The 12,665-nt window shown below is 59.9% G+C and overlaps 1 protein-coding gene across 2 annotated transcripts; it reads right to left on the reverse strand.

Annotated features, from left to right (window-relative positions):
- Window positions 1-339: 339 nt before the first annotated feature.
- ST3GAL2 (ST3 beta-galactoside alpha-2,3-sialyltransferase 2) lies at window positions 340-12,485 on the reverse strand. Of its 2 annotated transcripts, none has more exons than XM_058813390.1 (8): window positions 12,421-12,485; window positions 4,375-4,643; window positions 3,862-4,287; window positions 3,554-3,747; window positions 3,141-3,320; window positions 2,914-2,959; window positions 2,641-2,760; window positions 340-2,384 (listed from the first exon to the last, which is right to left on the reverse strand). In XM_058813390.1, the coding sequence occupies exons 3-8, from the start codon at window positions 4,192-4,194 to the stop codon at window positions 2,211-2,213; spliced, it is 1,047 nt and encodes a 348-aa protein (XP_058669373.1). In that variant the 5' UTR covers window positions 4,195-4,287; window positions 4,375-4,643; window positions 12,421-12,485; the 3' UTR covers window positions 340-2,210. The 2 variants fall into 2 exon arrangements, with proteins under 2 accessions (XP_058669373.1, XP_058669372.1); XM_058813389.1 differs by lacking the exon at window positions 12,421-12,485 and adding an exon at window positions 4,815-4,993.
- Window positions 12,486-12,665: the final 180 nt, after the last annotated feature.

Raw genomic sequence — 12,665 nt, forward strand, 5'->3', positions numbered from 1 at the left:
TAATAATTAAAACAACAGAGAAAAGGGGAGCAGGGGAAGGAAGTTAGCAAAAAAAAATACTGTCAGGGCAGCCAGGAGCCACGAGCGCGCCTGACGCTGGGTGCCGGTGCTCTGCTGGAGGGTTTGGTACCTGGGTTTGGTACCCAGCATTGCCAGTCACCCTGTGATTGTCAGGCCTGGCCCTGCTCAGCTGCAACAGGAGCTGGTCCTGCCTCATCACACTGGATTTGGCCTTTCTAGACACCAGCGTGGTGGCCTGGATGTGTCCCTCTCTCCCAGCAGCGCTGCCCAGCTCAGATCCAGTGTGGTGCGAGGAAGGAAGTGGGCACAACTGCCAGGTACAGTGGGCACAACTGCCAGGTACATCGGCCACGTCCCCGCCACCAGCACGGGCACAGCCAGGCGCCACCCATGGGAGATGGTCAAGGCACTCATTGTTGCTCGTGGTTTTGTGGTTTTGAATTTTCTTCCCCGTAAAAAAAAAAAAAGCCACAAAACAAAAAATCAGCAAAAACCACCCAGGAAGGTGGAGGGCAGGGCTTGCAGTAGCCTGTGTGCTGTGGCTCAGGGCTGCCTGCACCAGGGTGGCTCCACTTCTGCAGACCAAAATCCACCACAAAACTCAGGAGTTTAAATCCCTGTGGACAGAAAAGCTGAATTTCCCCCGCCCAGGGGCTACTGACTTGCCTGCTCCAGGTGACCAACCCACACCCTCATGTTTCACAATTGAAGAGAAACCTCAAAAAATAAAAGAAAACCCTGAAAAACAACCAAAGCAAAGTGGAGAAACAGGTAAGAGGCTGCTACAGAAAAGCCAGATATAAAAGGGTAAAAAAATCTCCAAGCCCAAAAAACCCTAGAGTGATTGTTCCTCAAATTAACTATTGCAACCAGCAAGGCAGTATGGGCAGAGCTTCCCCAGATGGGCACTGTCCCACAGCCCCTGCTCCACTCTCAGCACTGGCTGTGCAGGCAGAGGGTCCCTCTCTGGGGGACTTTTCCATGGTTGCCTTTTTCTTGAGCTTTTCAGCATCTCCTAAAAAAAAACCCACCTGATTGACCTAAAGAAAGTGGTTTTAATGACACCTCTGGGGAGGCAGTTTCCTTCAGCATCTCCCCATCCCATGTCATAGGCTGCCTGTCCAGCCCAGGAAGCCTTGGGGACCCTGAGGGCCCCAGCTGTACCAGACTGGTGTAAACCAAGCACCACCCTGACAAAGGGAGCAAAGACTTTGGGATTTCAGCTTCTCACCAGAGCTGTTTAGAGCAACACAAAAGCAAAAGCGCAGTTCACTCACCCACTAATCTCGGATCTGTTTCTTCCCAGCCTGAAAGCAAAGGAAATCCTGTCTCCTTGACCCTGCTGCATCCCACAACCCCTTGAGCATCCTGCAACTGCTCACAGAGCTCAGCAAGAGTGACCAGGCTGCTGCTCATATAAGTTTCTTAGCTGCCTCCTGTACAGTCATTCCTGAAATCTGTCCTACCCTTCCCCAGTCCTCAGGTAGAAGAGTAGGGATGCTGCACCCCAAAGCTGAGATTTGTCTTCATCTCCCTGCACAACTGTGCCAGCAGTTGCCAGCCCACAGCAGAGTATCAGCAATGGTTGGCTTCCAGAAGCTTCTGACTCCCCACCATGGATCCGTGAGCTGGGCCCTGCCTCCGTGCCAGGAGCCTCCCCTGGAGGAACGACAGCATCGGGTGCACCAGGAGGGGTAAAAGAAAAACACCAAAATAAAGGAAAAAAGAAGCAGCTGGTTCCACTGGTGAGGCTGCGCAGCCGCCACGGCCCCCTCAGCCCCCTCGGCCTGGACGCGACGCTCGAGGGGCTCCCCAAAGTCACGCGGCTCTGGGGCGAGGGCGTTGTCTTCTTTTAAAAAGAGCAGCATTTGGTTTGACTGTAGAGAGATGCAAGGCGGCAACCCCTGCCGCCTGGTCAGTCGCTGATTGTGTTTATAAATCCTTTCTCAGCTGGGTTTCTTAATAATAATAATAATAATAATAATTAAAAAAAAGCAAAAAGTCTCCTTTAGCTCTGAACCTGATTGGCTGCTGGAGGCACCAAATGCCACCACGGTGGCTCTGTCAGCAATGTGGAACTGCGCTGCTTGCACAGGAACATCCGTGCTCCTTGCCTGAGGCCACCAGGGAGTCCCTCACCCTCTGCAGGCAGCAGGACCTGCTGGAGCAGGAAGCCAGAGACTCAGCCCTCAGTTTCCCCGGTAAACCTCAATCTTGCTGGTTTTGGCCAGCATGTCGATGATGTGTGCCTCGAAGTCAGCGTCGTGCACCCCGGTCTTCCGGAACTCCCCGGCGTAGCGGTTGTTCTCCCAGTAGTGGTGCCAGTTCCCCCGGCTGTCAGCACCGAACCCAAAGACGTTCACCTGCCATAGCAAAGGAGGGAGTGAGCCAGAGCCCCCCACCAGGCTGGGACATGCTTGTCTCAGCAACCCCTGCACTGCCAGGGTGATTTTCAAAGGTGCCCATCCTCCTGCACAGCCTTCCCACCCCTCGAGGGTGTCCATCACCGTGGTGTCAGTTTGACCCAAAGAATCCACATCCTTCCTTAACCCTGCAAGGTTCAGGACCTCAGCAAACTCCCTTCCATGCCAGCCAGGAGCTGAAGGAGCCATCACCCACCTCATCGCAGACATGGAGGGCAAAGAAGAGCACCAGCATGCCAGTGGAGGGGTAGCGCCCGTGGTGTTCCGTCCAGCGGTCGTGGATGTACTTGAAGAAGGCAGGATTGTAGATCTGCACCTGGGAGGATAGGCCAGGGTGAGCACAGCAGCCCCAGCCATGCTCCCTTTGGCACCCTGTGAAGGAGCATTGGGAACTCTGGGGAATAATGAGGTGATAGGGGCCATGGCCATACAGGTGCTCCTGGCAGTGACAGGGATGAGCCCCACGTACCTTTTCTTTGTCCACACGCAGAAAAGGCTTCACAGGTGCGTATGTGCTGGGAAAAGAGTGGAGAGGCAGGTGAGCTCTTGGGGGTCCCATGCCCCCAGCTCCAGCCTGAGTTGCCAAGGGGGGCTCTTGGAGGGAGGAACAAATGAATCCCCATTACTCCCAGGGGAGCTGTCCTTGAGCTAGGTGAGCCACCAGCCTGGTGCTGCCAGTGCCCACTGGGTACTTACAACCTGATCTGGCCAGTGGAGAGGGCACTGGCGATCCAGAGCAGGTCCAGGGTTTTGAAGGGCACGAGCACAAAGCTGACATTGGCGGGCAGGTTCTTGGCACTCTCGGGATACATGAAGTGGTGTGTGGTCCGACCACCCACATCACCCTCAAAGCCCACCGTGGGGGCCTGGTTCATCCTGGGGAGAGAGCAGGGAGGATGACACCACTGTCCCAATGCCCCCCGCCTTGCAGATGACACGGGTGATCCCCATGAGAATGCTGAATGCTGCCAAGCAGCAGCTTCCCACCCAGGGGAGAGGGCAAGGCTGGACTCCCTCCCACTCCTCCCAGCACCCAGTGCCAGCATTACCCCATGTCCCTGTGCTGCCCGGGTGGGCAGGGCCCTGGCAGCGCTCCCTGGCCCCCTCACCGCATCACAAAGTCGTGCCCGTCGATTTCGGGGCCGTAGCCGGAGCCACGCAGGTTGCCGGAGTTGCCAACCACAGCGCAGCGGCGGCAGCGGCGCGGGTCACGGAAGCGGTACGGATCCTCGCCCGGCACGATCTGGAAGAGCTTGCTCAGGACCTCGTGGGTGTTGTGGGACTTGAACTGGGGCTGCAGCATCTGCAAGGAGGGAAGGAGGGCAGGGGGCAATCAGCCAGCGCCCTCGCCTTGGTGGAGGAGAAATCTGTGCCCCCGTGCCAGAGCACGCTGTGGCACTCCCATCCCTGCGCTCACCATCCACCACCTCTGGACGTCGGGCGGTAGGTCCATGTTCTCCTTGGTCCACACTGGGGACACGGTGCCGTCATAGCGCCCATCAAACCAGTCAGTGGCTCCGGGCTCCTCGGCCGGGCAGCGGCGGCAGGAGCAGCCCCGGGGGTACGGCCCCCCTTTGCTGAGCCGCTGCATCCCGGCGTAGCCGGGCACCAGCTTCACCCGGTGGATGCCGCCCAGCCCGCCGGGGTCCAGGTAGGCGATGCTGTGGTGGGAGTAGGTGAAGAGGAGGGACATGACGAAGACGAGCAGGAAGGCGGTCGAGAGGAAGCAGAAGCGCAACGAGCACTTCATGGTCGTCGGGTGGCTGAGCCGGGGACGGCGCCCGCTCCGGCACAGGGCGCGGGCATAGGGCGCGGGAGGGCGTCAGCCGGCCAGCGGGGCTCCCTGCAGGAACGAGCGCTGTAACTCCCTGGGTGGCGGTGCGGGGAGGGGGTGCAGAGCCTCCCAGGACCCACCGCACCGGGCTCCTACCTGCTGGGCTGCAGCTTTCCATCCGCCTCGTCCGGCCGCGGCGAGGGCCCCCGGTGGCTCCGCGTGCCGGGCAGGGAGCATCTGCTGCGGGCTCCGGCACAGCTCGGCGCGCCGGCCTCAGCCGCGGCACCGCGCCCCGGCGGCTCCTCCAGGTCCCGGCCCCGGCTGGCGCTCGGCTGCCACGGTGCTCATCATGCCCGGGTTTAGCTGATCCGCTGGCACGCTGCCCTCAGCCGCTGGCTCGGGAACGCGGCCACCACCACACCGGCCTGGAGCGGGGAGAAGGGGACGGCGCGTCAAGGGGTGGCGACACAGACAGCAGAGAGGGACTGCGCCGAGCAGGCGGAGGGTGCTGGGACTGAGGACTTTATTCCCCACTGAACGCCCCCAAATGCCTCCCAGCCCGCCCCAGGCACGGGGCTGCAGGGTACGAGCCATACCCGAAGGGGACAAGCCGGCGCAGGGAGCTGAGATGCCGGCATCGCTATCCTCGCCTGGGGAACTCGCAGCAGCTCCCGGACTGTGCCCTCCCTGTCCCTGCCAGACAAAGGCTCAGCCATGAACTCGCCTCCGGAGCCGAACAAGCGGCTCCTTTCTGTAGGCTAAATTCTCCTTCTCCATCACGCCATAAGTAGCCCCTCCAAAACCCTCCTCGCCGGCTGCCGCCGCCGCCGGGAAAGAACCGGGGAGCAGCCGCGGAGCGGCCGCTTCGCAGCCTGACGGGCACCCCGGGCACGGACGCCGGCACTGTCCCTGTCCCCCCCGAGTGGCAGCGTCCCTTGGGGAAGGTCACTCGCTCGCTCGCTCGTGATCCTGGCGGGTAAAAATAGCCGGGGCAGAGGTGGTGGCGCCTGCGCCCGGGGAGGGCGGGAGGAGCGGCCAAGCCCCCCGAGCAGGGGGTGGGCAAAGCCAGACAGCACTCCTTGGCCAAGTCAAAAAAAAAAGGCTGAAAATCCCCTTTTAACCCAGTCACTGAGCTGGAGAAGGGTCCAGAATCCCAAGGGTTTGGAGACATGACCTCCCCTCCGGGCCTTTTTGGGGAGGGCGTGACCCCGCCCCGAGGCGAAACCCTGCAGAGGCATCACCTGCGCGGCTCAGCCCTGGCCCCAATTAAGCCAGTGCCGGGGCCGGCAGCAGTAATTAGGAGCTGGCAGGCACCACGACGCATCTTCCCTAGGAAAAAGCATCTCCTGGAAAACGCTGGCTTGCTTTCCAGGAATAGACTGCTAAGCCCCCAAAAACCTCCTTGCTGTGATGGGAGGAGAACATGGACCCCAAAGGCTCCCCCAGCCCATTGCACTGCCAGGCACGGACACCTCCTGCCCAAACCAACAACCCCCTGTCAAATATTTATTCAAGTGGGGACAACTTTAAAAGAAAGAGCCAAAAACAGAAAGCACATCCCGGTTCAGGTGCTTTCCTGGGCTCTGGCAGGGAATTTTAACACGCCAACACGGCACACGCATGGCCAGCAGTGACTGCAATCACTTCCTTGGGCTGCTGCCAGCGGAGAAAGCAGGGTGGCTGTTAAACAGAGGGGTTTCACATTTAGGGAGTTTGGAATAAAGCCAATAAAAAGCTATAACACCCCCCGCCCCCCCAGATGCAAAACGCTGGAAAGATTCGTAGGTAAAAGGCAATTTTGGGGCTTTCTTCAGCTATAATATGGCAGGGCCACCAAGCAGGATGGGCTGGTCCCCTTCCCCTGCTCCCGCTGCTTACCATCCCACGGGGCTTTTTAAAGGCTAAAGGAAATGAGCTATCACGTGCTTGTGTTATTTTTGTTCCCGGTGAAAGGGGGAAAATCCCTTTCCGGCTCCCCAGCCCAGCCGGGTCCTGCCTGATGCATCCCAGCCCTGACACCATCTGGAGCACAGTTCGTGCGGCCCCCATCCTGGGGCCTCCTGGAGCTGCCCCCGACCGCAGAGGGGGAGGGAAACCCTCTCCAGCCCGGCTCATGTGCGGTAAAAGAAGCCTGAAATCCCAGCGGCTGGTTTGAGTCATCATTTTCCTAGCAGGAGCTGGCAGCTATTTCCATCTGCACTGGTCCTTACAGCCCCCAGCAGGGACAGGGCACCCACACACACAAACACACCCCAGCAATATCCATGCCCTCCCTGCCCAATCCTATCCAAGCTGCCTCCACAAACAAAACCCCACTTGCAGGAGCTTTTTGCACCAGATTTGGATGTTTCCTTCTTAAACTAATAAGGGATTTCAGGATTTCTTCTGTGGTGAGCATGCTTGGCAACTCACCGATGCCACTAAATACCCTTCCATTCCCAATTTCATCCCCAGGATCCTAAATTGCCTCCTGAGGACCATGTACTCATCAAACACAAGTTTCTTTTTGATTGCAGGAGATAATGAAGCGAGGCTATTAAAAGGTCCTGGCAAATTGCTCTGCTGCTTTTACAGGTGGATGGCTTTTTCCAATCATATAATCTTTCATTTCAGGATGAATGCTGGAGCGATGTGACCGACAGCCCCAGGGCCTGGAGGATGCCTGCCCCTTCCCTGTCAGACTAATCAGCATTGATACATCCCCACTTGGCATCTTCAGGTCTTGTTGGCTTTGTTTGATCATTTCTAAGATATCCTGGGGTTGTTGGCATGAATTTCTATGCCAGTAAATGGCAGAGTGGGCAAAGGAGGGAGCCATCACTGGGAGATGGGATGTCACAGTGTTTGGGGCAGGGAGAGAAGGGCAGTGGAGGAGCAGTGGCAGCACTGTCTGCACTGGCTGCTGCTCTTCCCAGGGATGAATGGTCTGAAAATTCTCCCAGGAGTCTTTAGGAAATGCCATCCTGTGTGACCAGGGGCTACTCATCCCATGGTCCCTGTGCAGAGACATCACTTCTGCCACCACCAAACCACTGACTGTGTGCTAGAGCAGTGCATGGCTCCTGCAAGTGGAGGAGGGGGAAGCACACAGGGCCCTTTGGACTGGACTGGCATCTCTGCCATGGGTGGAAAACCTGAGAATTAGGGTTGGGGTTATTTGGCATCTGAGTTCAGTCTTCTCCACCTCCTTCAATGCCAGACAGAAACAGCGAGCGCTGACCTGTCCTTGTTTCAGGCACGACTCCAGTGAGCAGGATTACTACAAAAAGTCATGAAACCATTCCAATTTCTTTCTGCCCATGGCCCAGGCAGTGCCAGAGGTTGCAGCCCCCAGGCAGAGTGTGAGGAGCTGTTTTCCCCCGTGGGGCCGTCACCTCCTGTTAGCCGGGAACAGCGTGGGAAGCGCCGGGGGCGGCGCGGGCAGCGACCACAGCCTGTCCCTCTGCATCACTGGGCTTCCACAGCCACAGCAAGGCTTGGCAAGGAAAGTGCAGTTAGTTAAGGAGGTCCTTTCCTGCTTCACCCATCTACAGGGATTATATTTTCCCCTTGAGTTTTTTTTCCTTCCTGGAAGCTGGATGGGAGAGGGAGCAGGGAGCAGACCTGGTGCTGGCACGAGGACGTTTCTCCCTGCCATGGGGTGATGCCATGAAGAACTGATGGCTGGCACCAGACAAGCATCAGGTATTAAGAGAAGCCAATTTCATGCATTAAGCCATCACCACATCCCAACAGCAAGGAGGACCTGGTAAGTAATTCTTCATCCTTTTAATTAATCATACTCCTATCAGCCAGCTCAATCAGCTAATGGAGCCAAGTTAATTTGGTTTCCCATGTTTTAAACCCAACTCGCACCCCTGGCTGCCAGGGGCAGCGATTCCAGCCTCTCCTTGTGTCTGGCCTCCAGAGGGGTTATTTCAGACTCATCCCTCAGCTCTGGGATAGGGCCAGGAAAAAGTGTGGAGGCCAAATCTCCAGCACCGAGCTGGGAGGGAGCCAGCCATTCTGAGGCCATTTCCTATGGGATTTAGGGACACAGGGGAGTGCCAGAAGTGGGAAAACAGAATTGAATGCTCCCACCCTTGCTGGTAGATGGGCCTGCAGGGACTGGTCCCACAGCATCTCAAACCCCTTGGCTCAACCACACTGTGACCCTCAGGGAACTGCAGCAGCCTGAGCACCCTGTGCTGCTCAGTGGGACAATGCTGGGTGGGCACTCTGCCCCCAAAACTCACACTGGCAGAAGCAGCCAAGGCAGATGCCCATCCCTGCACCTCACACTCCCATTGGGACTACCCAGCCTGTGTGGCTGATATCCCTGAGCATTCCCCAGTGCTATTTCCCTGACCCCCTGCCAGCCATTCTGAGTCTCCCCAGGGGAAACAAGGGACCCTGCACTCCAGGGGTGTTGATAAGCCCAAGGCCATGCTCACAGCACGGCCTTGTTATGCTCAGCTCCCTGTGCCAGGAGCAGCAGCTCCCTCCTTGAGGCAGGACAGGCAGGGAAGGGAGTGGAAATCTCCCCCTTGATCCTGAATGCCTGTGGAACTGAGAGGCAGAGACAGCCCAGCTGCTCTGCACCTCAAGCACTCCCCCAGAACCCCCAGTTTGCACCAACTCAAGTACCAGCAGCTCAGTACCACACAGCTGGGTACCACTGAACCCCGGGCCAAGCACCACCACACCAGGTGCCACCAAGCTGAGTCCCACTGAGCAGCCAGGTTTGGCCAACCAGCCCAGAACAGAGGAGGCAGAGCCTGGGGCTTGCCACCCGCCACTGCCTGCTCCTCTCTCCCGTCTTTGCCCCAGCTCCCTGTGCAAAGCCATCTGCTCCCATGGGGAGCCAGCTCCCCACTGCTGGCCACATTTCCCCCTCACCCTCCCACAGCTGCAGCCTGGGGTCAGCAGGGTCTGTCTGTCCCCTTCCTGCCTGCCACAGCAGGGCTGCACCCCACAGACACCCCTGAACCAGCCTCCCTGCAGCCTCAGCTGCCTGTGAGGATGAGGCCGCACCACAGGCAGCCACAACACCCCCAGGAGGGGCAGGGCCCCGCTCTCCTGTCACCACCAGCATCCGGAGCTGCCAGAGCACCCTGAGCCTCCCCCCGCCGGGAAGGAACCACTTCCCCTCCTCACTGCTGCTGTTTTTACCAGCCTGGACCCATTAGGTTCATGCCTGGTGCCTCACCAGGAAAGTATGTGCAGGAGGGCAGGACAGGCGGATGCTGCAGCAGGAGGCTGTGGCCCTGTGCCCGGGCAAGGCGAGCTGGGACACGGGGCCCTGCACCCTCCTGCCTTCCTCCCTGGGTCTCACCGGCGCCGAGGATCGGAGGTGGTGGAAAACCAAAGGTTCTCCTTTGGCTTTTGAGGGCTGGTTGATGGGTGCTGTACCCACAGCCGCCCTCTCTCCCCTGGGGAACGACCCAGGCTGAGAGCTGCAACCTCAGCACATGCTGCGGGTGGCCCATAAAACCACCCTGGTTTGCTCTGCCTGCAGGCAGCACTGAGAGGACACTGAACTCGTTAGGGAAATTGCACCTATGAGATTTCATCGCAAGGAAGTTACGAAAGGCTCCCCAGGCCGGAGAGCAACAATCCCAGCACAGCCCAGTTACAGCCAGGAGCTCCCATTAAATGTAAAATTAGAGCAGTTCCACTGGCGAGAGCCCCTGACTTCTCTCCACAAACTGGGGCTCTGCTCAGACACCTGGGGAGAAGGGGGAGCATTTGCAGCTTCCTAATTAGCCCAGTTACTGCTGCAGATCAAAAGTCCTTTGCTGGGGACACGGTTGCACCCGGAGCAAAGTGACTGCAGCTTGTTCTGGTTTCCCAAGAGCAACTGTTGAGGGTGTTATTGTAGAGCTCAAACACTGAACGATCCATCCCGTAAGGAAAAAAACTATACATCACACACACACACATACATACATATATATATATAATTTTTTATACACATTCACCACTCATCCATGTGCAGTTTCAGGGGTATCTTTGGGAACTTTGCCTTGGAGCTGAGACCCAAATCACCTGCACTTTCCAAAAGAAGCTTTTGGAAGATGCCAGTGGCAAAGAGCGACATGAAGCCAAGAGATAGCCCGGAGCCCAGGGCAGAGCCCAGCAGGGCAGGGAGAGGAGGTCCCAGCCTCTCCCATCGCGCCCCAGCCCCGCGGGGACAGGCGGGCTCTGATAAATCCTGGCTCATGAAGAAGCACTGAAGCCGGCCAAGCCACTGGAGAGCAATTAGCAGCTTGCAATCGTGCAAAAATGAAATGCAACGGGAAGAGATTAAAGCCATCGAGCTGCCGGGACCTCGGCGTGCCAAAGCGGGCGGCGTCCGGCGTGCCGAGAGCCCGCAGCAAAAGCACCGAGCCCATCGGAGCCTTTCCCCAAGAAGCGGCAGTTCGGGGCTTGTCTGGGCACGCAAAGCCGAGCGTTCCCGCAGCCTGCGGCAGCCGGGGCTCTCCGTGCCCGCTCTCCCCGCTGCCTCCGGCGCCGGCGAGGCGTGGGCGGCGAGCGGAGCGCGCCCCGCCGTTCCCAAGGACCGCCATGAGCTCCGCGCTAGAGAGGGAAGCGCTTTGGACAGGCAGATGCCGCACACAGCCAGCCGGCAGCGGGGCCGCTGTCGCTGCCAGATGGGGACAGACGGACGGGCAGACAGACGGGCAGACAGACGGGCACGCGCGCCCGGGGGGATGGCGGCGGGCAAGGCGCCCCCCAGCCCAACCCTCCCCTCCCCGCTGAGGCCGCGACTTCTGCTTCTGACAGAAGGGGAAGAAAAGGGAAGAAAGGGAAAAGCAAACCCAAAGCGCTGAGGAACTTCCCGTTGGCGCTCACCGCCTTGGCCACGGTGCGGCTGCTCAGGGAGAGCCTTTCCTGGCAAAAAGGAGAGACTTTTCCTAGGCAAAACTGCCTTCCCAGCTCAGAGCCCACGCGTCTTCCTGGAGGGAGGCTCAGCAAGTTTTTGGGGTTTGCTGTGATTTGGTTTCCCCCAGCCACGTTTTGTGATTGTTGGCAGCAGGCGGGGACGTGGCCCTTCCTCCAGCCTGAGCCTGCACGCTGTCCAAGTGCCATCCTCCCCCCAATAATTTCCTGCTGGCATGGGAAGCCCTCACTCTAGGGAAATATTTGGGAGCTTTGGAATAAGTGCTCAGACTCTGCAGCTGGAGCCTGAGCAAGCCTTGCCTTCCCCCTGCGCCAGCAGCACTGAAGCCCCCGGAATATGTGGGGACCCCTTGAATCACCAGGCCCTGGAATACGGGCTCCGGTATCGATCCGCCTCTGGCAGCCGTGCTTCAGCCAGGGAAACACCCTGAAACAATGGGACAGCACACCGATGAGATCTCACAGCAGTGCCCGCCTCAGCGGCCCCACACACACAAAGAAGCAGGCAAAGGACATCCCCGGCTCGGTGACACAGTTTTCTACCCTGTCCCCAGGGACGTTCCGGCTGTTTGCGAAATCCTGGCTGCCACTACCCAGGCAATGGATGCCGTGTGTCACGCAGCCATGTGTCACACCGCTGCCGAGGGACCGTGCACACCGGCACTGCTGGGGACTGGGGCCACTCGCTGCCCGCCCTCCCACCCCCGTCCCCCGGCTCTGTCCCCAAGATCCCAGGGCACACGGCTGGAGAGGAGCAGCTCCACCAGCCCTGAGAGCCCTGCTAGGGCCAGCATCCTGCCCGGAGCGAGCACATCCTGCCCGGGCAGCGCCCTGGGGCTGCTCCCCGAGCTGCACACCGCGGCTGGGGCCAGCACACCTCCCCGGCACCGCACCGCAGGGCCCGGGCCAGCATTCCGGACCGGCGGAACCTCCCGGGTCCGAACCCAATGCACTCCGGATTGCTGGATGCTCCCGGCAGCCAGCACCCAGCGCCGGGAGCAGCACCCAAGACCTGCACCCCGGATAGGGGACAGCACATCCTTCCAGGGCTGCTCAGCACCCACTGCTCCCCGGGGGATACTCCCAGCCCCGAGACCGGCACCCAGCCCCGGGACCAGCAACCGGGACCAGCACAGCGGGCACGAACCCGACGCACCCCGTGTGGGGGCTGCCCGAGGCCAGCTCCCAGCCCCGGGACCAGCCCGCAGGAGCGGGGCAGCTCCCGGGCGGGCTCCCCGCTGCCTCCCCGGGACCGGCATCTCGAGCCGAGCCGGGCCGTGCCCGCATCCCCCGCCCGGGGCCCGCTCTCCGCCGCCGTACCTGGCTCAGCTCCGGCATGGCCCCGCCGCCGGGCTCACCCGGGCCCCGCCGCCACCGCCCTCCGCGCCGTGCGGAGCCGTGCCGCGCCGTGCCGCGCGGGGCGGGGGGGAAGGGGGGGACGGACGGGCCCGGCAGGCTGGGAGATGTAGTCCTGGGCCTCCCGGCGGGCCTTGTGGGACTTGTAGGAGGCGAGCGGGGCCGCCTGCGCCCCCTCTCCCACCGGCATCTCAGGAATCCACCCCGGT

The sequence above is a fragment of the Ammospiza caudacuta genome, chromosome 13, assembly GCF_027887145.1.
Source record: "Ammospiza caudacuta isolate bAmmCau1 chromosome 13, bAmmCau1.pri, whole genome shotgun sequence".
NCBI lineage: Eukaryota > Metazoa > Chordata > Aves > Passeriformes > Passerellidae > Ammospiza > Ammospiza caudacuta.

Bases quoted from the DNA above. Each gene is read 5' to 3' on its own strand.
- ST3GAL2 (XM_058813390.1), bottom strand. From the start codon at position 4,194: ATGAAGTGCTCGTTGCGCTTCTGCTTCCTCTCGACCGCCTTCCTGCTC. The intron at 2,761-2,913 runs GTACGTGGGGCT...CTATCCTCCCAG, and splicing joins TGCGTGTGGACAAAGAAAAG to GTGCAGATCTACAATCCTGC. The intron at 2,385-2,640 runs GTGGGTGATGGC...TTGCTATGGCAG, and splicing joins CCCTCCATGTCTGCGATGAG to GTGAACGTCTTTGGGTTCGG.